Source organism: Thamnophis elegans, chromosome 15 (genome assembly GCF_009769535.1).
Source record: "Thamnophis elegans isolate rThaEle1 chromosome 15, rThaEle1.pri, whole genome shotgun sequence".
In the NCBI taxonomy this organism is placed as follows: Eukaryota; Metazoa; Chordata; class Lepidosauria; order Squamata; family Colubridae; genus Thamnophis; species Thamnophis elegans.
In genome coordinates, this window is record NC_045555.1 from 48,540,562 (window position 1) to 48,563,674 (window position 23,113).

General features: G+C 41.8%; 1 protein-coding gene across 2 annotated transcripts in view; it reads right to left on the reverse strand.

The window, feature by feature from the left end:
- ADGRA1 (adhesion G protein-coupled receptor A1) overlaps window positions 1-16,963 on the reverse strand; it is a 324,929-nt gene extending 307,966 nt beyond the window's left edge. For both annotated transcript variants that reach the window (XM_032232081.1, XM_032232080.1), the window contains exon 1: window positions 16,532-16,963. In XM_032232081.1, coding sequence (XP_032087972.1) covers window positions 16,532-16,758 — 227 coding nt within the window. In that variant the 5' untranslated portion in view covers window positions 16,759-16,963. The remainder of the gene's footprint in view (window positions 1-16,531) is intronic.
- Between the last annotated feature and the right edge of the window lie 6,150 nt (window positions 16,964-23,113).

Consider the following 23,113-nt stretch of genomic DNA (forward strand, 5'->3'; position numbering starts at 1 on the left):
TCTTAGCGCAACATAGCTCTGGGAGCCTTAGAGGTACATATACAGTTAAAATAAAGTTAAAATCAGACATTAAAACCAAGGAGGATGGGGGCCCCTTGTTTCTCAATTTATTATAACTTTCTAACTCAAATTCATATTGATCTAAATAGTTATGGAAAAATAATAAATATGTTTACAACATTATGATTGAAAGATTGACAGATTTACAAGAATCTCTATGTTAATTCTTATATAAGTTACTGAAAATGTTTTTAAAGGTTTTCCCCATATTGAAGCATAGCAATAGCAATACCAGTTAGACTTATATACTGCTTCATATGGCTTTCAGCCCTCTCTAAGCGGTTTACAGAGTCAGCATATTGCCCCCAACAACAATCCGGGTCCTCATTTTACCCACCTCGGAAGGATGGAAGGCTGAGTCAACCTTGAGCCGGTGAGATTTGAACAGCCGAACTGCAGAACTGCAGTCAGCTGAAGTAGCCTGCAGTGCTGCATTTAACCACTGCGCCACCTCAGCTCTTCAGCATCTGGGCAGAAAATGTATAACTACAGTATCATAAACCAGGTTAAACCATAATAGGTACTGATTCTTTCAAAATGTATATTAAACTTTCCATTTAGTACCTTAGTATTAAATAATAGCAGCATTAGAAATAATAAGGCCTTGATGTTCAGTTGTTAACCTCTTTTCAGAAAAAGTCTATTATTATTTTTTTTAAAGCAAACTGTTTTCTCTTTCATTTCTTTCTTCTTTAGAAGAGTGCCTATTAATATCTCAAATTTTGTTTAAAATTGTTTTTTTTTTTAGTACTGGAAAGCAAATTACACTTATTTTCTTTGAAACTGCATTTTTAATCAGTACATGTGGCATTTAAATTAAATCAATTTTAAATTGATCAATTAAATCAATGAATTTTTCATATTTTTCAGGAAGAATAAATAGTTAGATAATTGTATCTAGGTTTAGGTTTAATGGACTTATATATGCCGCCCTTCTCCCAAAAGGACTCAGGGCGGCATACAACATAAAAACACATATTACAAAAGTTAAAAGAAAGATTAAATAGAATATCCAAAAAAAAAAAAAAACCAATAAACATTTACAATGAGATTTAGAAATTAAATTAAAATTAACAGTTAAAATTAATAATTTATTTTATTCAGGCCAGGCCGGGCTTGCTGGAAAAGCCGACTTTTTAGGGCGTGCTGGAAGGACGATGATTGCTTGAAGTGCTAAGGCCAGGGAGTAATTTTCAAGCTGTAGCTTCACCTAAATCAAAATGCCTTCGGGCATCCTCGGGTTATATATGTTCCTTATCTTACCGTCATGTTTAGTGATTGCCCTAAATCTGAAGGGGACAGAATTTTAAAAAAAACCACCCATCTAAAAACGGAGCACTAAAATTCCTAGCCTGAGTAACATGTAAGCAAACATACATCACCTTTACACAAAGAGCATGGGTTATAGAAATAACTCAAATTAGTATAAAGTTGTTCAAATAACATTTTTATTGAAAAGCCAAATGTTATGAAATTTTCCTGCAAGTTTTTTTTAAACATGATACTACAAAGTAAATTAATATAAAGTTAAAGGGGCAGAAACCACTTTGATGTAGCCGTTAAAGCAGCTTCTAGACCAGAAACTGAGAGTTTTAGTCCCACATTTTGTACGAAGCCTCATAGCTAGAATTCAGAAGGAATTGAAGCTTGGGGATTTTTTTTTTAGAAGATGTTGCAATTGATCCATATTATCTAATTTTAAAGTATTGAATTGTCAATAAGTATGCGAACAGCTCCTTAAGCCTCCCTAAAATACTATTAAAAGGAAAAAATACTCATCAAACTTTTCCCCCCCGGAATTACAGTGGATTAAAAATCATTGCATTGCTTGTTATCCACCTTCTTCCATGGCGGATATAATGCCTGCCTGGCACATTTCACAATACTTGTCAGATCTTACATGGGCTTCATATAAACACAGGTTTATTGCACTTCTAAAGCAGAATTTAAAAAGAATAACCCAGGGCTACCTGTTCAGAAGACCAGAAGATACGTATCTACACTTGGCCAAAACCACTTTCCATCCCTCTGAAGAGACTGATTCTCTGCCATGCATTCCCTTTAATCTATGTCACAAGCTCTTTTGGGCCAAAATTCCAAAAGAATGACTTTGCAAAGAATTGAACAATTCCAGGAAAGAAAGTGGAGTGGAGTGCTGCAATTGTTGGCAATGGTGGAATGATGTGATTAAAATGGAACTTTTTCCCCAAGTTTCTTTTCTACAGGACTAGTTAAACATCAAATGATTTCAGAAGAAAGAGGAACTAGTGGATCTAAGTCTTGGAGTGTGAATATGGGTGATAGACAGCCTTATTGCTCATTATGAATTGCAGACTGTCCCATTATTTTTAACAAGTGTATTCCCAAAATATATGTATGTTCCAAAGTGCAGCTTTAGGCAATATCCACTGAACTGTAATGCAAAATAAACCTTTTGGGAGCCCAGGGTCCAGGGACCCTTGTGTCATTTAATTCCCAGGTAAATACACCTATTGGCTCTGAGCCTTTCAGAGAAGAAATGGTCCTTCAGATGACAACATATTTGAAGGAAACATGGCTGGCACATCCCACTCCACCAAAAAGCCATTTGGTTTGGCCCATGGAAGGGAAGAAGTGCATAGCTAAAAGTCTATGGAGATTCTCAGTCATCCAGTTGTCCAAAAAGTGGTTATTCAAGAGGACAACCTGGTTTTCTGGTTTTTCTTCGAAGATGTTTTGCTTCTCATCCAAGAAGCTTCTTCAGCTATTCTTCATGCAAGACATTTCTTGAATGAGAAGCAAAAAGTCTTCAAAGGAAAAAAAAACAAGGAAGTCCAGTTGCCTCTTGAACAAGCAACTTCGGGACAAGCAAGTCACTGGTCAGCTGCCAGCAAGGCTGCTTTGAGATATTTCATTCACCTCCACAAAGTGAGGACCTAAAGCCGGGAGCTAATTTCTCTCCATTCCTGGGCAGCAACAGGAGGAGGAGGAGGAGGGGGGGAGGAGGAGGGGGAGGAGGAGGAGGGGAGGAGGAGGAGGAGGAGGATGAAGGGAGGAGGAGGAGGAGGAGGAAGAGGAGAGGAGGAGGAGGAGGAGGGGAGGAGGAGGAGGAGAGGAGGAGGGGGGGAGGAGGAGGAGGGGAGGAGGAGGAGGGGGGAGGAGGAGGAGGAGGGGAGGAGGAGGAGGAGAGGAGGAGGAGGAGGAGGATTATTGGTAATTAGGACAACACACTTTTACTAGTACACTTTTTTGCTGGCTCTCAGACGATAGGAAAGCATGGTGTGCCCCTATCTTTGCCCTCAGAAACAGAAGCAATGAATGAGTAGGATCTTCTCATGAAGTTTATAGAGGTTCCATTTGTCATTCTCAGATTTGGTTATATTTCCTCATGTGCTAGCTTTTAGATTTATTTGCCCAAATGTTATTTAATATGACAATGTTTTAAGGTAAGTTTCTCTTGAATCCATTACTAATTGAAATTGCATTAAAATGAGTTTTTAAAAACCCGACATTCACAGTTTGATAATGACTTGATGAGCTATTAGGGTCAACTTCATGGCATAAGTCCAGGCTACCCGAGGAAGCGTCTTCCACTAGGATTGGCTCGCCCCCACCTATGCCAGCCTAGGAGGCATGGTACAAGCTCTACCAGTCAAGGAATTCCAGCTGGTGGCATCCAGGAGAAGGGCCTCCTCTGCTGTGGCTCCGGGACTTTGGGTCATTTTAACCCTACCCCACTGCCCCCATGAGAGAGGCTCCCACCCTTCTGTCCTTTCGCAGGAACCCGAAGACCTGGTTCCGCCAGATGGATTGGGGCCCTAATGGGGAAACATCAGCACCCTATTCCTCCCCCCCCCCCACCTCTTTCCATCTTTTAACTATATCTTGATTGGGATTTCTATGTTTACTGTTTTAGAGTTCTTCTTTGCTAGGTTTTTAATCCTGGAAGCCACCCAGAGTTGTTTACTGCAAGATGGGCAGCAAAGAAATCCAATTAATTAATTAATTAATTAATGCAGCATAAAAGCCGATGGAAGCTTGTCAGTTTTTTGGGATATTATCATCGGCTGAGATGTTACAAAAAGCAGGGAATGGGAAAAAAAACCAAGAGAGTATAAAAGTAAAATAAATGAGACCAAAAAAAAAATATGTCTTAAGCATTGTAAAACATTCTAATCTATCAAGATCTTTGTAACAAAAATGTGATGGCCTGCCAAATATTAATATTTTTTTTATCCATTTTATATATAGTTGGAAGCTATGTGGCCAGATGATGATTCTGGACTTGTTTTTAAGTTGGCTTGATGCTACATTTCATCTCCGCCAAAAGGCCTAGAAGCTTTTAAATTATTAACTATTTGTATTTCACCCTTCCTTCTTATTACCTCTCAGAATCTGCAGTGCAGTTTTAACAGGAGGTTTGTAATAGAAATACATGCTTGCATTTTGCACACTGTGAATATAAATGTATGCATTAAGAATTCAATTTTCTCTGGAAAAGTGTTCACAAAAGCATCGTTATTAAGAAAATGCATATAAAAAATCCGTCAATGAAAACAATACAAACAAGTTTGTATAGGAACAATCTTACACACTGGAAATGTAGGGAAGGGAAATCAGAAGAGAGAGATTCTGGAAAGACTGGGGTGGCAGAATCAAAAGAAAAAAGTATCCAGGAATCAACAGATCCTTTAATTGTCTGCAGTTCATATTGCTATTATCTCTGCTACTGGATTCTGGCAGCAAAGCTTGCTCTGAAATGCTTTCATAATAGTTTACACATTGTCAGATGAATGAGCCAGGTGTTTCAAATTGTGTGTCCTGTGACTTAAAATATTGTTGTCCATACTCTAAATTAGTATTCTGCTTAGCCGTGTAATTCAGAAGGCTGCAGACAAACCAAACCTGATGTTGACATTCTTTCTCTAATACTCTATAGCTGTTATTTAGCACACATAGGAAAAGCAGATGTTTCAAATTCCTTTTATTTTAAGTGTTCACAATTTTTACAAATTGCAAAACACTTTTAACCATACTATCCTTTCTTCACCCTCTTGAGTGAGAGCAGCTTCCACTTTTATTTATTTGTCCAACAGTATCAGTAAATCACCACATGCACCAGCCTTCCTGATTACGATATTAGACATACTGGTAGTTGCTTCCAACACTGTCTCTCCTGCCAATGCCACTATTCTTTGTAGTCCACAGGACAGAAGGAGAAAGCTCATTATTACAATTAAATAAGATCCTTAAAGCTAGCTTGGCCTAGTGGTTAAGGCACAAGAAACCAAAACACTGCAAGTCCCACCTTGGCCATGAAAGGCAGCTGGGTGAGTTTGGGACAGCCATTCTCTTTCTCAGCCCAACCCACCTCATAGATTGTTGTGAAGAAAAATGTGTAGTGGATATTAACTTATTGTAACATAATAAAGATGGGATAACAAACAAAGAAACAAACAAATAAATAAACAAATAAATTCCGCTATATTCAAATAATATATTTCATATCATTCCCCACCAGGCATCCAGTAAGTACAAAGTTTTTCAGTTCCTTGGCTTTGTAGATGACTGAAGTATTTCTAATGCAAGCATTAGTTCTGATGTCTAGAGTAAATTAATACCCATCAGTTATTCTGTGCTAAACCGAAGAATCCAGTATTCCCCTTTTTTCTCTCTCATCCTCCCTGAAGAGTTTTAGACCACGTTATCTCTTCCTTTCCTAAAAACACTAAAATAGTAAGCCTGTGCTGTAATAAATAATACTCTGAAACAGGGAACTAGGAAAGTTGTAGAAAGACTATTGTGTCCCTGGCCTCCAAATACTAATAACCCTTCAAACAAGGGTAGAAGTATAATGAGTAGGTCTTTCCAACGTGTTTCCCACATATCGGCCTTGTGGGTTTCTGCTACTTTGGCCCGGATTCTACCAGTTCCGCCCACCTGCCCGGACGTTCTGCATATGCGCAGAAGTGTTGTATGCATGCACGGGCACAAGCAAACCAGTAGTAAAAAAAATGGAAAGCCACCACTGGTCTATATACGTGATTCTGCCTTATACTGTACTTACCCAGATAAACAAAGAATCTTTGTTTATCTGGAGATCAGGAGCCACAGATATTATTTTCAAAAAGCAGTAAACTGAATGTAGAAAGGACATGCTTGTAATCAAAATATTAAAAACTAGATTAAATAGCAGAGTTGTTAGATGTTATTATAAATATATACACTGAAGTCTGCCATATCACCACTCATTTGGTGTACATTTAACTTCAATAGCAATAGCAATAGCAGTTAAGACTTATATACCGCTTCATAGGGCTTTCAGCCCTCTCTAAGCGGTTTACAGAGTCAGCATATCACCCCCACAGTCTGGGTCCTCATTTCACCCACCTCGGAAGGATGGAAGGCTGAGTTAACCTTGAGCCGGTGAGATTTGAACCGCCAAACTGCAGATAGCAGTCAGCTGAAGTGGCCTGCAGTGCTGCACCCTAACCACTGCGCCACCTCGACTCTTCAGAAACAGTATATATTCAATTTGGGTTTTGTTCCTACTGAACCTGATTCACTGGCACTTTTACTTCACGGCGCCATTTTACAACCTTTCCTGCCTCTGTTATTAAGTGAATCACTGCAGTTAATAAGTTAATAACCCAATTGTTAAGTGAATCTGCCTTTTCCATTAACTTTGTCTGTCAGGTGGCAAAAGGGGATCACATGATTCTTGGGACACAGCAACGGTCATAAATATGAACCAGTTGCCTAGTGACTGAATTTTGATCACGTGAGCATGGGGATGCTGCAAAGGACATAACTGTGAAAAACAGTCATAAGTCACTTTTTTCAGTGCCGTTGTAACTTTGAATAGTCATTAAATGAACTCTTCTAAGTCAAGGACTACCTGTACAGCGCATGTTACACCTCTTCTGGTTTTGAAGATGTGTAATTCAAAATGTGGGATATTACCTGTCTGCTCCAAGCTATGACTTTCTTTAATCAAGTATTGATGAATAAATCTAGTGTCTACTGTAACAAATGTGCTTGGATCTATAAATGTAGTTCTTATGTAATTATTTCATTTAATGAACACTTGCAGTTAGTAAAGAAAAAGTAATTTTGTGAGCAATCCTTGCAGTTACAACCTTATCAGGTCTATAAAGCAAAGAAAAGTTGAAGTAAGATTACAAATACAGTTCTGGTTTCATCTTAACAACTGAGTTACCATATTTTTCAGAGTATAAGACGTACTTTTTTCCCTCAAAAAAGAGGCTGAAAATCTGGGTGCGTCTTATACACTGAATACAGCATTTTTGTCTCCTGAAACCCCACCCCGTTCACCCAAATGGCCGTGCATAGCTTGTAGGAGGCTTTCAGAGAGCTCCTGGGGGCTGGGGAGGGAAGAAATGAGCAAAAAATGTGCCAGTGTTAGGGACGGAGACTTAGCAAAACTAAGGCAGCCGCGATTGTTTCATAAATGGCATCCTTACTAAGAACAGAGCTGCAATCTAACCATTATGTTAAGACGTATCCTAATTAAATAAGGAAAGAAACAAGATAAGAAGCTTCAGCACTTCAGCCCATTTAAAAACCAGAACTGGGGGGGGGGGGAGGATCAGACATTTCAAGGAAATTACTAATGCAGAACCTATCCACATGTAGTACAAATGAGCAGAATTACTGAAGCAATAAATTTGAGATCACTGAATGTGGCCAAAATACCGAGAATACAAACTACGATCAACAAATATGTGTTCATGAAAGAAAGTGAAGGAAAGGAATTCAGACAATCAACCCTTTTGTTCTGCAATATGGAGCAGGATAATATTGACCTAATTCATAGCAACTGAGGAAAAGAGAACGATGAAAATAGAATTTATAGCCACTCTCCTTATAATTGCAGCATGGTTCAGTAGTTATCCAGGGAGCATACACTATGTATATATAAATGTAGTCAAACTAAAGCAGCTGTAAAGTGAGATTTGGACATTAAGTGTGAAACCTACTGGGTCAGGCTGGACAGCCACTTAGAACCCCTTTACTTCTATATTAAAAGTCACATAGACAAGAGTTGGAACTTGCAATAGAATAACAGGGACAGTTAGAAGTTGCTTAAAGGAAGTGTCCCCATTCACTAACCACAGGATGTTCTCGCCAACGTCCCTATGTCAAAACTGTGTGTTAAAAGTCCAAGCCACAAAGTTCAATTAAAGTTCGTTAATAACACGTAAGCCATACCTGAAACAAAAGGAGAAGTAAGACCCTCATCTCCTTATAAGGCTTTCTCCTCAAGGTAACCACTAAGAAATGGGTTAAGTGTTTCCGTGTTGCAATGAGAATGTATAAGAATGTGTGCTTGGATAATGAAGGTTGTTCAGAACTTGCAATGCTAAGCCATGGGCTCGCTTTCTGAACCTGGCTGCCAAGTAGACTTTTCCTGTATCCTGAGAAGTCTAACACCTGTCATTTTCTGCAACAAAACTGAGTTCCATTTTCCTTGGAAATGACATACAAATGGATCATCCTCCAGGATTACTTTAAAACTTCCCAGGGTTGCCTATAGGCCTGATATTTTGATACCCTCCCATCCAGGTACCAAGTGATGCTCAGCTTTAAAGGCCTGATAAATTTAACCAGGTGCTGCCACCTGCTGAAATAACACCAAAGAAGCCTTTATCCAAGGGGCCCAGCACTTCAGTAAAGGTGAAGGATTTTTAGCCATTAAATAGAATTTAAAAGACCCTCCCACACTCCATAAATTTTAAAGGATTATTATTTACTTTTTTGGAAGCCATTCACCCATTTAGAAAGTGCAAAGTTCATAAATATTGATAAATGTCCTTTAAAAATACTTTATTGGAAATTTAGAATACAGCACAAGCAAACAATGAAAAGAAGAATAAAAAAGGAAACAATAAAAAGATTAAAAAACAAAGAATTTTGATTTCTTCCCTTCTCTCCATTGAGTAATTGCCATCTTACACTCTCCCCTTGCTCATTAACCCTTTTTAACCCCAAATCCATAAATCATCAGTTTAGTCTTTTCTTCTTTCAATAAAAAAGTCCATATAAGGCTTCCAATCTTTTTAAAAGGTCTTTTATCATTTTTCCCTGACCAAAGTCTTCAATTTAGCCATTTCCACACGCTCCATCAATGTTATAATCTAATCTACTTTTGTGCGTATTTCATTATTGTTCCAGCTTTGTGCATACAATAATGAAAAATATCTATCAATGTCCTTGATCACCGATTCCATTTTATTTTAGTCCAAATCAAATGGATTTAGTGATCAAGGATATTCATCCATTACTTTATTATCTATGAATGGATCAACTCCTAATAATATAATATCAGAACAAAACAATATCCAGCACATCTTCATATTATCTTCGGATTTATAGGAAATTTTGTATTTATTTATTTATTATTCATTCAATTTTTCCCCTGCCTTTATTTCTTTTATAAATAACTCAAGGTAGAAAACATACATAACTCTCCTTCCTCTTCCTATTTTGGAATCTGGCATTTCATTATATCCATATTCACTCATACTTAATGAACAAAACCAAGCCTGTTAACTAAAGACAGACAAAAAGAGAAATAAAATTTATTAGGAAATAACATGCTTCAATAGAAAGCCTCTGACCTTTTCCACCTACATGCTGAGGAAAAGGAAATTCCCTGTGCTTCACTAGCGAGAGCCGAGGTGGCGCAGTGGTTAGGGTGTACTGCAGGCCACTTCAGCTGACTGCTATCTGCAGTTCAGCGGTTCTAATCTCACCGGCTCAAGGTTGACTCAGCCTTCCATCCTTCCGAGGTGGGTGAAATGAGGACCCAGACTGTTAGGGGCGATATGCTGACTCTGTAAACCGCTTAGAGGGGGCTGAAAGCCCTATGAAGCGGTATATAAGTCTAACTGCTATTGCTATTGCTAAGTAGGTGAAGGTAGCAGAAGATTGTCCAAACCAAATCAGTTTAGCATTAGACATTTAAATGACCTCAAGACAGAAGATCCGTCAAAAGAACTTTGGTTAAAGCATCGAGTGGACTCAACCTCCACTTCAGAAGAAGTTAAGGAAAAAGGTGGATTTCAAGAGTCGGGAGAAGCAAGAAGACTAATTCATCTAACAAAAGTAAAATAAAGGTTCTCTCGGAGATCCCTAAGATTATTACACTGATAATAATCAACTGATAATCGAGCCCAAGATTCTATTGCTAAGTAAGACATTTGGGAAGTGGTTTTTGATTCATTTTATGACCTTTCTTGCCACAGTTGTTAAGCGAATCACTGCAGTTCTTAAGTTAATGATACAGTTGTTAAGTGAACCGGGATTCCCCATTCACTCTGCTTGTCAGTGTTCAGTCTATAATGGCAGATGAAAGATGTGGGCGACGCCCAGGCATCCGCCCGATAGAAATCCTCAAACGGAGCCCTAGTGGCCCACGCTGCTGTGGTGGCGGCACTCCTAGTGGAGTGTGTCATGATCCCCCCCAGGGGCAGGCCGACCCGCTGCCTCATAGGCCTCCGCAATGGCCTGGCGAATCCACCGGCCGATAGTGGCCGAGGAAACCCTGGCCCCCAGAGACCCCGGCTGAAAAGAAATGAAGAGGGCCTCCAACCTGCGTACTCCCGCCATCCGCCTGAGATAGATACGCAAGGCGTGGTTGACGTCCAACCGATGCCACTGCCTCTCCCTATCGACCAAAAAAGACTGAGAGGAAACTGGGCAATAAAGGGAAAGGCAGGAGCATTTAAGAAGTTTCCCTCAGTCTTTGGACCAATCAGGCTTTGAGAATAACCCATTTTCCCCTTCCACTGGAAAATATCAACTTGCAGCATTACAGTGAAAAAGGGGGAAAGCATAACTATCCTAAGATAACATACTGTTTACATATATATATATATATATATATATATATATATATATATATATATATATATAGTGTACATTTAGAAGAATAGTTCTGAACTATGTATGACTGTGGTCATAAAATTAAACATCCAATTGTATAAGGTGAAAAGAACCTTTAAAAAATTATACCAATTTGGGAAGTAAATTAACAAACTATCTTACATGACTAAATTTATCAACTCAATGACAATAAACTCCAAGACTAAATGTTTTACAGATGTGGAGCTAATATATGACTGTATTCCAGCAGAAGAAAAAATAAATTATTGCAAAAAGGGAAATAAATTTAGAATAGAAAAAGTTAAAGCCCAAATGGAACCAAATTAGTAGTAGATATAGTAGTGATAAATATTTACAAGTTATAGAATGTGGAATTCTTTTGATATTTTTTTTTAATTCAGAGCCACTTAGCATACATACATTGTCATAAAATCATATGGATAGGCACTTTTATCACATTGCAATTACTTTCACCCTCAACAAATCAATAAATGGTATAGAATAGAAATACTATATAATTAAAGTAGCTTTAAAAGACTCTGGTTTTATGCTTAGGCAAGAAGCTTATTTCTAATTCAGATTTCATTTTCAAATCTGTATAATAGCTCTTGAACCATTACAGAAAAAAATTATAGGAATCAACTGTCATGAATGAACTAATATAGCATGATTCTGCAAATCAGTAAAGGATTATTTAAATAAGAGACCATCGTCTTCAAAACCGAGCAAATTAGCAAACCAGAGCAAATTTACAAATTAAATCAATGAGATTTTACGTCATCATAGTTGACCTCTAATAAACTATATTAATCAAGAGCAGTCTTGCTGCACTAATGAACACATATAACATTGCTTTGTTTTTCTGAATGCCTAGCGAAATAAATAAATATGCAACGTATTTTGCAAATAAGATATTAGCAAAGCTTATGCCTATAGGATTTGATCTGGAACTCATCCTTTTTTCTAATGATGGTTGTCCTAGTCAGTAAACTCCGAATCTACCAGGTATTTATTTTACCAGTGATAAAAATAACTAGTGTTGTATTTCAATATTTTGTAATACCTCAATTATCTTGATACATTTGGTGACAATAAGAGGAAGTCTAACCTTTGGAACGAGCTCCCCGTGGAGATTCGTACCCTCTCCACCGTCCAAGCCTTCCGCATAGCCTTGAAGAACTGGCTCGCCCGTCAGGCCTGGGGATAAGGATAGTTACCCCTCCCGAATGATGAATGTATGTTGCTTATTACTTTTATTACATGTCTTCTATCTTGATGTTTGTGTTCCCCCCTTCCCAGTTTTATGTGAGCCGCCCTGAGTCCCCTCAGGGAAAAGGGCGGCCTACAAATTCTAATAAAACTAAACTAAACTAACCTCTAATCCAGTGTTTCTCAACCTTGGCGACTTTAAATCCTGTGGACTTCAACTCCCAGAATCCCCCAGCCAGCAAAGCAAAGCTGGCTGGGGGATTCTGAGAGTTGAAGTCCACAGGATTTAAAGTCGCCAAGGTTGAGAAACACAGCTCTAAATACATACTAAATACATAGTATGTATTTAGTGACATACTATTAATCTAACATTGAAGTGGGAAATACTGCATACACTACAGTGCTGTTTTTTGAATATAAATCAAAATGTGTTTTTTTTTTAAAAAAAAAACAACCCAAAGGGCTAAAATTGTAGAGTTCTCATTCCTAGGGACATGACTTATTATTAGTCAGAATGGCATGCATGGAGGATATTTTAAACAAAGTTCCCTTTTACACATCAAGAAGGCACAGCAGCTGCTTCATCGTCTCAGTTGGGTTCAACTGCCAGTTCATTAATTTATGTGAAGCTCACTTAGACCATCCCGAAATGTACAATTGCTAAAATCTGTTCCTACAAATCAAGGTTGAGAAATCCCCTCTTGACACCCAAACACTAGAAAATAGCCAGAGTCCTCTAACAAGCAATTAATTATCCCTAATTCTGTTGTGTGTATCAACTACCATTTCAACAAAAGTTGAAACAAGAGTTATTTTCCCTCCGGTATTCCAACTGGGTCAATTGACTGTAGGTTGTGGAAAGTATAGCTAAATGTACCATCCAATACAATCTTAAATAGATGCGTATATTTTAATTAATAGTAATGTTATTTTTCAAGGCAATGATAACCATCCAGAACAAAGTGGGGATACTTTTTTTCCCATTTCACAATCATTTATCATACAAGGCTATATCTGTCTGCAACGTATAACATATAATCAGTCTGTAATATCTTGGAAATGGCTCAGGCATCCATACATATATCAGATAAATTTACCTCATCATAAACATGCTCTTTGAAAATTCTAATTTCTCTTTAAATATCCATGAAAAAATATTTATGATCATAATTGCCTTAATGACTTATCACTGGATTTTTTTTTCAATTATGTAAAACGTTGAAATCATTTGAAACGTTATGTTCCATTGCACTGAAGCCTCTTCTCTGAGGGGAAACAAAGCAGAAGTAAACAGCCAATATCTTCATAAAAATATTTGCTCCTGGGTCTTCCATAAACTTTTTATCACCAATTTCTGCAGCTGGCAAAAACGTCACACCGTGTAATCTGATTAACCAAAACCTCATTCTTTGCAGCAAGTATTTGACACTTTCAATCAATCTGTCAGCTGGATTATTCATCTACTGAAAAAAGCATTTCCTTTTAATTTTGTTTATTTAATATTTTCCTTGAGCAACTGTTTAAAATATTGTAGGAGTAGTTTCTTTTAACATCATTACTTGCAAAATAAGGGGCCAAAATAGGAAAGCAGTTTAAAAGTTTAATGTTGAAATGTACTGTTAAGCTGAAATTCTGTACTTACCTGGAAATAAACCCTGAATGGGATTTCCTTCCAAATAGAAATCATTGTTCGGTACTGTACATATTTGGTCTTTTTCATATGCCAACAACCTTTTGAAAACTGTGTTTATGTAATTATAGTACCGTGAATAGGATTAGCAAATGTATATTATTATTGGCTTCGTTTATTCTACCAGTCCAATTAATATGAAACAGTTATGAGAAACAGTTTAAATTTGTCAGAATATTCTGCATTAAGTGGCTGTGTATAAAAGGGTACGCATTTAATAATATGCTTAAATCTACATTCCAAACCATTAAAGACAAGTGAAATGGATGTATTTTACTTTCAAGAAAACATTGTTTACAACTATGATGCAATTTGCCAAAATGAATCCATCATATTTGAATAAGGAATATAATTTTCCCTATTTGCATCTAAACCATGGTAATTGTTATTGTTTCTGCCATGTCCTATATTATTGCCTTCATCTCATAAGCAGTCCAGGACAAGTATAAGTATTCCAGCCTCCTTATTAAAACACTATCCAAAGGCAGCATCATGGTACAGTATAAATCTGTCAGGTTTTGTCACTAATTATCTTGGGTGGAAGTGACTTAACAAAGGCAGGAAAAGGGATTGGGATCAGCAGTGGAGACAGATTTCACATATGTGTAGAGTGAATTCACAATATCCACAGAATTTCACAGAATAACTCAAGGATGGAGAGCGTAAGAACATGTGGAGGTAGCTTTTAATAACCCCTAAGAGAAGAACAGACTACTGTATATCGTCCAATGAATATTTTCTGAAAGATCAGTATATTTGAATATGACTTGCTCCCAAGTGATGTCTATGATTCTACGCACACCAGTTCTTCCGAATATATTTCATGCTCACGTGTACAACATTTTAGCACTGTATCTTTAAATTAATTACAACAGTAATTACATAGGTTTTATGATGTCGGCTGGATTATTTCAGAAAAGTTCCCTTCAAAATGAAGTTGGCACATTTATAACTTAATGAGAAAGAGATTCCCAGAAGAATAGTAAGAGCAGATAGAGCAAGCCAAAGTTTAAGTAACACAACACAGAGCACATCTGTATTTTCCAAGCACAAGCTCCACAGATGTTGTAAATTACTCTCTCTTTTTTTCAGTTGTCTCTCTGAAAAGTGTCAAGTTTAAGAATAAAGTTCAGCAAAGACTGGAAATTTTCACAGCAAGAGTTGTCAACAATTACACTCAACAGCACTGGAGTTGCTGGATGAATGAATCATTTAGAGAGAGAGAAAATGATACAATTACAGTCAACACTGTTTTAAATAAACTATACATCAGGCTGTAAGAATAAAGTTTATACAGTATAAAACAGACTGCTTTGCATTTTAAAACACTCAAAGTTATTCGTTATTGTTAATCATTTTGCTAATCTACACTCCATGTTTAATGGCAGATTATTCCTATTGGTTTCAATGATGACATCTAAGTAAATTTGCATGCAAACAGACCTATCAATTTTACTTTATGTAGCAGGGACTCACTCAAAACATATTTTTTTTAACATTGCATTAGATTGGAGGCGGGGAATGGAGATTTTTGTAACTCTGAACAGTTAAAATTAGCACAGTATCTTATTTCTCAAATCCAGCTAAACCTTTACTATTCAGTGCATTTGTGGCTATGTCTTTAGGATCTGAAATTCTCCTCAGTCGGGTGTAAAGATATTTCAATTGATATAAGCCAAAGCATGAGAATATTATTTGAGAACCCCTGGGCCAGGTATTGCATAATTTACTTTCCAGTATACATTACTCCCCCCCCCCAAAAAAAAACAAATAAAATGCCAGCAAAAGTTCCCAAAGAAAGAAAATTCGGGTTTCTATTGTACAATCTTTTTTTTTGGGGGGGGGGGGAGCTGCACTCAAGAATCAGACCTTATATCCTTCCAGGATGATTTCTATTTATCAACGGTGATGTCAGAATATAATCTATTCCTGCCTTCTTCCACATCAAAAGATGCATCGCTTCCATCTGTCACTCTCCTTTTGCAGGAGGGAGAAGGTGTGTGGGATTTCCAACAACGCATCTGTTGGGCATCTCCACCACAGGTGGGTTTGTCTTTCCTCAGCTGGAAAGTGAAGGAATCAAACTTTTAAACTGGATCCTTCAACCAGCCTTTTCAAGTTTTGGGAGAAAAAGAATCTTACAATAACTCTTCCTTCCCTTTCCAGAAAGGGCTCATTTCCTTTAACAAGACACAGTTACATTCCTCGGTTTGGGAAACTAAGTATCCAGTAGTATATCCCGCCGTTTCCTCGGTTCGGGGGTCTGGAAGGTCCTTTGACGGAGGGGTTTCCTGCCCATAATTCTCCCCCCCTCCCAACGAATCTCGCACGGGGCGGTGGAAAGGCCAAGGGACCCGCAGCCTTGTAAACCCTCCGCTTTGGAGCCGAGTTCCTCTGAAACCAATAAAACTCCATCCACGGAGCCCAGAAAAACCAGACTGTCCCACCCGGGGGGGGGGGGGGAGGGTTCCCCTCGCAGCTCTTTCCAGAGCCAGAATCCACCGAGGCTGCGCTGGAGACGCCGCAACACCGGCAGAAGAGGCTCCGGAGCATGCACAGAGCGCCGCGCGCGCCCCGGAGCGCTTCCAGGGACTGAACGCAATGAGTCTCCGGGCGAAACGAAGCGCTTCCCCTCCACACACACAGACACACACACAGAGACCCCCCCCGTCCCCCCTTACTCACAAGGAGACGGTGCGGGTGGGCAGCCAGGCGGGGGGCAAAGTTTCCGCCAAGTGGCCCCCGCTGCAGACGACTTTGACGCGGAGCGTCTGCCGGCCGGGGCCCTTGGAGCGCTCGGCGGCGCAGAGGCAGCTCTCAGCCACCAGGTCCGGGCAATTCCGGCTGCCGCTGCAAAGCCCCACCGCGGCGGCCGCCGCCACCAAGCAGAGCCAGAAGCCCAGCCCGGGCATGGCGAGGGGGCGGCGGCGGCGGCTCGGCTCTCCGGCGCTTTCGGCGGCTCCAAGGAAGAGGCGGCGGCGGCGGCGGCGCTCATGGCATAGTCGGCGCGCACCCGGCAGCCCCGAGAGAGAGGCGCCGTCCAGCCTTCACGCCTCCTCCGCCGCCTCCGCCGCCTCCTCCTCCTCCGCGGGCCACGGGCTCCCTCCAGCCTCGGCCCCGCCGCTTCCCGCCGCCCAACCTCTCTGGGCGGACCCCACGGAGCGAGGGAGCTTTGGCTGCCTGGGATGAAAACGCCCCCCGCCCTCCGGCCGCTGGAGGAAGGGTTTTCCTTAACCCCCCCCCCCCCCCGCCCTTCATAGCAATAGCAGTTGGACTTATATAGCGCTTCATAGGGCTTCCAGCCCTCTCTAAGCGGTTTACAGACTCAGCATATCGCCCCCAACAATCCGATAGATAGATAGATAGATAGATAGATAGATAGATAGATAGATAGATAGATAGATAGATAGATAGATAGATAGATAGCAATAGCAATAGCAGTTGGACTTATATACCGCTTCATAGGGCTTCCAGCCCTCTCTAAGCGGTTTACAGACTCAGCATATCGCCCCCAACAATCCGATAGATAGATAGATAGATAGATAGATAGATAGATAGATAGATAGATAGCAATAGCAATAGCAATAGCAGTTGGACTTATATACCGCTTCATAGGGCTTCCAGCCCTCTCTAAGCGGTTTACAGACTCAGCATATCGCCCCCAACAATCCGATAGATAGATAGATAGATAGATAGATAGATAGATAGATAGCAATAGCAATAGCAGTTGGACTTATATACCGCTTCATAGGGCTTCCAGCCCTCTCTAAGCGGTTTACAGAGTCAGCATATCGCCCCCAACAATCCGATAGATAGATAGATAGATAGATAGATAGATAGATAGATAGATAGATAGATAGCAATAGCAATAGCAGTTGGACTTATATACCGCTTCATAGGGCTTCCAGCCCTCTCTAAGCGGTTTACAGAGTCAGCATATCGCCCCCAACAATCCGATAGATAGATAGATAGATAGATAGATAGATAGATAGATAGATAGATAGATAGATAGATACCGTATATACTCGAGTATAGGCCGACCCGAATATAAGCCGAGGCACCTAATTTTACCACAAAAAACTGGAAAAGTTATTGACTCGAGTATAAGCCTAGGGTGGGAAATGCAGCAGCTACCGGTAAATTTCAAAAATAAAAATAGATACCAATAATGTTTTTGAATATTTATTTCAAAGAAAAACAGTAAACTAGCGGTGTATTCAATGAAATACTTCACTCACCTCATGATGCTGATGTCCCGCTGTGATGATGATGTCCCGTGCAGCCGCGGGAGCGATGTCCCGCCTCCTATGACACACGGCACAGTGATTCCTATCATTGGATCACTGTACCAGAGGAGGTGGGACATCGCTATGTGGCTGCTTGCCATAACAAGGAGGAGGTGGGACATCGTTGCAGAGCGGCAGGAGGGGGAGGAAGGGGAATCGTAAGACAGCCCTGCATTACATTAGAACGTGAGGAGGGGGGATGGTGCGGTGCGCGCTGCGCGGCAAACTGACACAGAGGGAGGGGAAACTCACAGGGGCACCGGGCCATTCACGAGCGTCACCCAGCGGCATGGCCCCGCCCCTTTTTCTCCTCCATTTCGGGCAAATTTTTCACTGACTCGAGTATAAGCCGAGGCGGCTTTTTTCAGCCCAAAAAGTGGGCTGAAAAACTAGGCTTATACTCGAGTATATACAGTAGATAGATAGATAGATAGATAGATAGATAGATAGATAGATAGATAGATAGATAGATAGATAGATATCAATAGCAATAGCAGTTGGACTTATATCCCGCTTCATAGGGCTTTCAGCCCTCTCTAAGTGGTTTACAGAGTCAGCATATTGCCCCCAACAATCCGATAGATAGATAGATAGATAGATAGATAGATAGATAGATAGATAGATAGATAGATAGATAGATAGATAGCAATAGCAATAGCAGTTGGACTTATATCCCGCTTCATAGGGCTTTCAGCCCTCTCTAAGTGGTTTACAGAGTCAGCATATCGCCCCCAACAATCCGATAGATAGATAGATAGATAGATAGATAGATAGATAGATAGATAGCAATAGCAATAGCAGTTGGACTTATATCCCGCTTCATGGGGCTTTCAGCCCCCTCTAAGCGGTTTACAGAGTCAGCATATCGCCCCCAACAATCCGATAGATAGATAGATAGATAGATAGATAGATAGATAGATAGATAGATAGATAGATAGATAGATAGCAATAGCAATAGCAGTTGGACTTATATCCCGCTTCATAGGGCTTTCAGCCCTCTCTAAGTGGTTTACAGAGTCAGCATATCGCCCCCAACAATCCGATAGATAGATAGATAGATAGATAGATAGATAGATAGATAGATAGATATCAATAGCAATAGCAGTTGGACTTATATCCCGCTTCATAGGGCTTTCAGCCCTCTCTAAGCGGTTTACAGAGTCAGCATATTGCCCCCAACAATCCGATAGATAGATAGATAGATAGATAGATAGATAGATAGATAGATAGATATCAATAGCAATAGCAGTTGGACTTATATCCCGCTTCATAGGGCTTTCAGCCCTCTCTAAGTGGTTTACAGAGTCAGCATATTGCCCCCAACAATCCGATAGATAGATAGATAGATAGATAGATAGATAGATAGATAGATAGATAGATAGATAGCAATAGCAATAGCAGTTGGACTTATATCCCGCTTCATAGGGCTTTCAGCCCTCTCTAAGTGGTTTACAGAGTCAGCATATCGCCCCCAACAATCCGATAGATAGATAGATAGATAGATAGATAGATAGATAGATAGATAGATAGATAGCAATAGCAATAGCAGTTGGACTTATATCCCGCTTCATGGGGCTTTCAGCCCCCTCTAAGCGGTTTACAGAGTCAGCATATCGCCCCCAACAATCCGATAGATAGATAGATAGATAGATAGATAGATAGATAGATAGATAGATAGATAGCAATAGCAATAGCAGTTGGACTTATATCCCGCTTCATAGGGCTTTCAGCCCTCTCTAAGTGGTTTACAGAGTCAGCATATCGCCCCCAACAATCCGATAGATAGATAGATAGATAGATAGATAGATAGATAGATAGATAGATAGATAGATATCAATAGCAATAGCAGTTGGACTTATATCCCGCTTCATAGGGCTTTCAGCCCTCTCTAAGCGGTTTACAGAGTCAGCATATTGCCCCCAACAATCCGATAGATTTAGATTTTAGATTTTATTAAGAATTTATATGCCGCCCTTTTCCCTGGAGGGACTCAGGGCGGCTTACAATAGTGAGGGGAAGGGGGTGCAAGACAAGACTTAAAGGAAAAAAAAATCGTGAATAAAAGAAAATTATCCATAAAAACACAACATTCATTCAACATTCGGGCGGGGTGAGAGTAATCCTATCTCCAGGCCTGACGGGATAGCCAGGTCTTCAGGGCTGTGCGGAAGGCCTGGACTGTGGTGAGGGTACGGATCTCCACGGGGAGGGTGTTCCATAATGTCGGAGCTGCAACTGAGAAGGCTCTCCTCCGCGTAGTCGCCAGTCGGCACTGACTGGCGGATGGAATTCGGAGGAGGCCTACTCTGTGCGATCTGATGGGACGCAGGGAGCTAATTGGCAGGAGGCGGTCTCTCAAATAGTCAGATCCACTACCATGGAGCGCTTTATAGGTGGTAAGTAGGACCTTGAAGTGCACCCGACGATCAACAGGTAGCCAGCGCAGCTCACGGAGGATTGGTGTTATATGGGCGAACCGTGGTGCGCCCATAATCACTCGCGCGGCCGCGTTCTGAACTAGCTGAAGTCGTCGGATGCTCTTCAAGGGCAGCCCCATGTAGAGCACATTGCAGTATTCCAGCCTAGAGGTCACAAGGGCTCGAGTGACTGTTGTGAGAGCCTCCCGGTTCAGGTAGGGCCGCAACTGGCGTACCAGGCGAACCTGGGCAAATGCCCCCCTGGTCACAGCCGACAAGTGATGCTCAAAACTCAGCTGTGAATCCAGGAGGACTCCCAAGTTGCGGACCCTGTCTGAGGGGTGTAAATTTTGCCCCCCCAGCCTGATTGTTGGAACATTAGCCAAATTTTTGGGAGGAAAACACAACAGCCACTCGGTCTTTTCCGGGTTGAGTACCAGTTTGTTAGCTCTCATCCAGTCTTTAACAGCCTCAAGGCCCCGGTTCATCACGTCCACCGCTTCATTGAGTTGGCACGGGGCGGACAGATACAACTGCGTATCGTCCGCATATTGATGGTACTTAATCCCGTGCCTCCGAATAATCTCGCCCAGCGGTTTCATGTATATGTTGAATAGTAGGGGGGACAGAACCGAGCCCTGCGGCACCCCATAGGTTAGGGGCCTCGGGGACGATCTCTCCCTCCCCACCAACACCGACTGCGACCTGTCCGAGAGGTAGGAGGAGAACCACTGTAGAACAGTGCCGCCCACCCCCACCTCCCGCAGTCGTCGCAGAAGGATACCATGGTCGATGGTATCGAAAGCCGCTGAGAGGTCGAGGAGAACCAGGATGGACGCGTGGCCTCCATCTCTGGCTCTCCAGAGATCATCGGTCAATGCGACCAAAGCGGTTTCAGTGCTGTAACCGGGCCTGAAGCCAGACTGGAAGGGGTCAAGATAGTTAGCTTCCTCCAAGGTACGCTGAAGCTGTAAGGCCACCACCTTCTCAACAACCTTCCCCAGAAAGGGGAGGTTGGAGACTGGACGATAGTTGTTAAGAACTGCTGGATCCAAAGACGGTTTCTTCAGGAGGGGCCTCACCACCGCCGCCTTAAGCGCGGTGGGGAGGTGTCCCTCCCGAAGAGAGGCGGTAACAACCGCCTGGATCCAGCCTCGTGTCACCTCTCTGCTATTGGTAGTCAGCCAAGAGGGACACGGGTCCAGTATGCAGGTGGAGGAACTCACAGCTCGCATAGCCTTGTCCACATCCCCAGAGGCAACATCCTGAAACTCAACCCAGAGATGGTCTACCAAGTTATTCCCCTGTGTCCCGGCTGGATCTGCGGGGGTGGAGTCCAGTTCCGATCGAAACCGAGCAACTTTGTCCGCCAAGAACTGACTATATTCCTCAGCCTTACCCTGCAGGGGGTTCCCCGTCTCCCTCCTATTTAGGAGGGAGCGGGTTATCCTAAACAGGGCGGCTGGGCGAGACTCGGCGGACGCTACCAAGGAGGTAATGTGTGATCTTTTGGCGGTTCTCAATGCCCAAATATACTCCTTGGTGCAAGCTGTCAACAGTGCTCGGTTCGATACGGACCTGTCGGACCTCCACTGGTGCTCTAGGCGTCTCCTCCGGCGCTTTATCTCGCGGAGCTCCTCGGTGAACCAAGGGGGTCTCCGCGAGCCGCTGACCCGGAGGGGCCGTAGTGGCGCAATTCGGTCCAGAGACTCCGATGCCGCCGAGTGCCAGGCCGCAGCAATAGTCTCCGCCGAACTGTGGGCGAGAGCGTCTGGAATGACCCCAAGCTCCGTCTGGAACCTAACAGGGTCCATCAGTCGCCTGGGGCGGAACCACCTGGTCGGTTCCTCCTCCCCACGGTGGAGGTTTGGCCTCCGGAAGTCTAACCTCAGTAGGTAGTGGTCTGACCACGACAGGGGAATGGTCTCATTTCCCCTCAGACCAAGATCATAACTCCACTGCTCCGAGAGGAATACGAGGTCGAGTGTATGTCCCGCCAAGTGGGTAGGGCCTCGAATTACCTGGGTCAGGCCCATGGCTGTCATGGAGGCCATGAACTCCTGCGCTCCGTCAGAGTGTTCGCCGAGCGAAGGCAAATTGAAGTCCCCCAGAACCATTAATCTAGGGAACTCAATTGCTAGCTCGGCTATTGACTCGAGGAGCGCAGGGAGGGCCGCTGCAACGCAGTTGGGAGGCAGGTACGTTAGCAGTATAGATAGATAGATAGATAGATAGATAGATAGATAGATAGATAGATAGATATCAATAGCAATAGCAGTTGGACTTATATCCCACTTCATAGGGCTTTCAGCCCTCTCTAAGCGGTTTACAGAGTCAGCATATTGCCCCCAACAACAATCCAGGTCCTCATTTCACCCACCTCGGAAGGATAGAAGGCTGAGTCAACCTTGAGCCTGGTGGGATTTGAACAGCCGAACTGCAGATAACAGTCAGCTGAAGTAGCCTGCAGTGCTGCATTTAACCACTGCCTCGGCTCATGTGTTTCTGAATCAGAAATAGAAGGGACCTTGGAGGTCTTCTAGTCCAGCCCCCCTCCGCTCGAG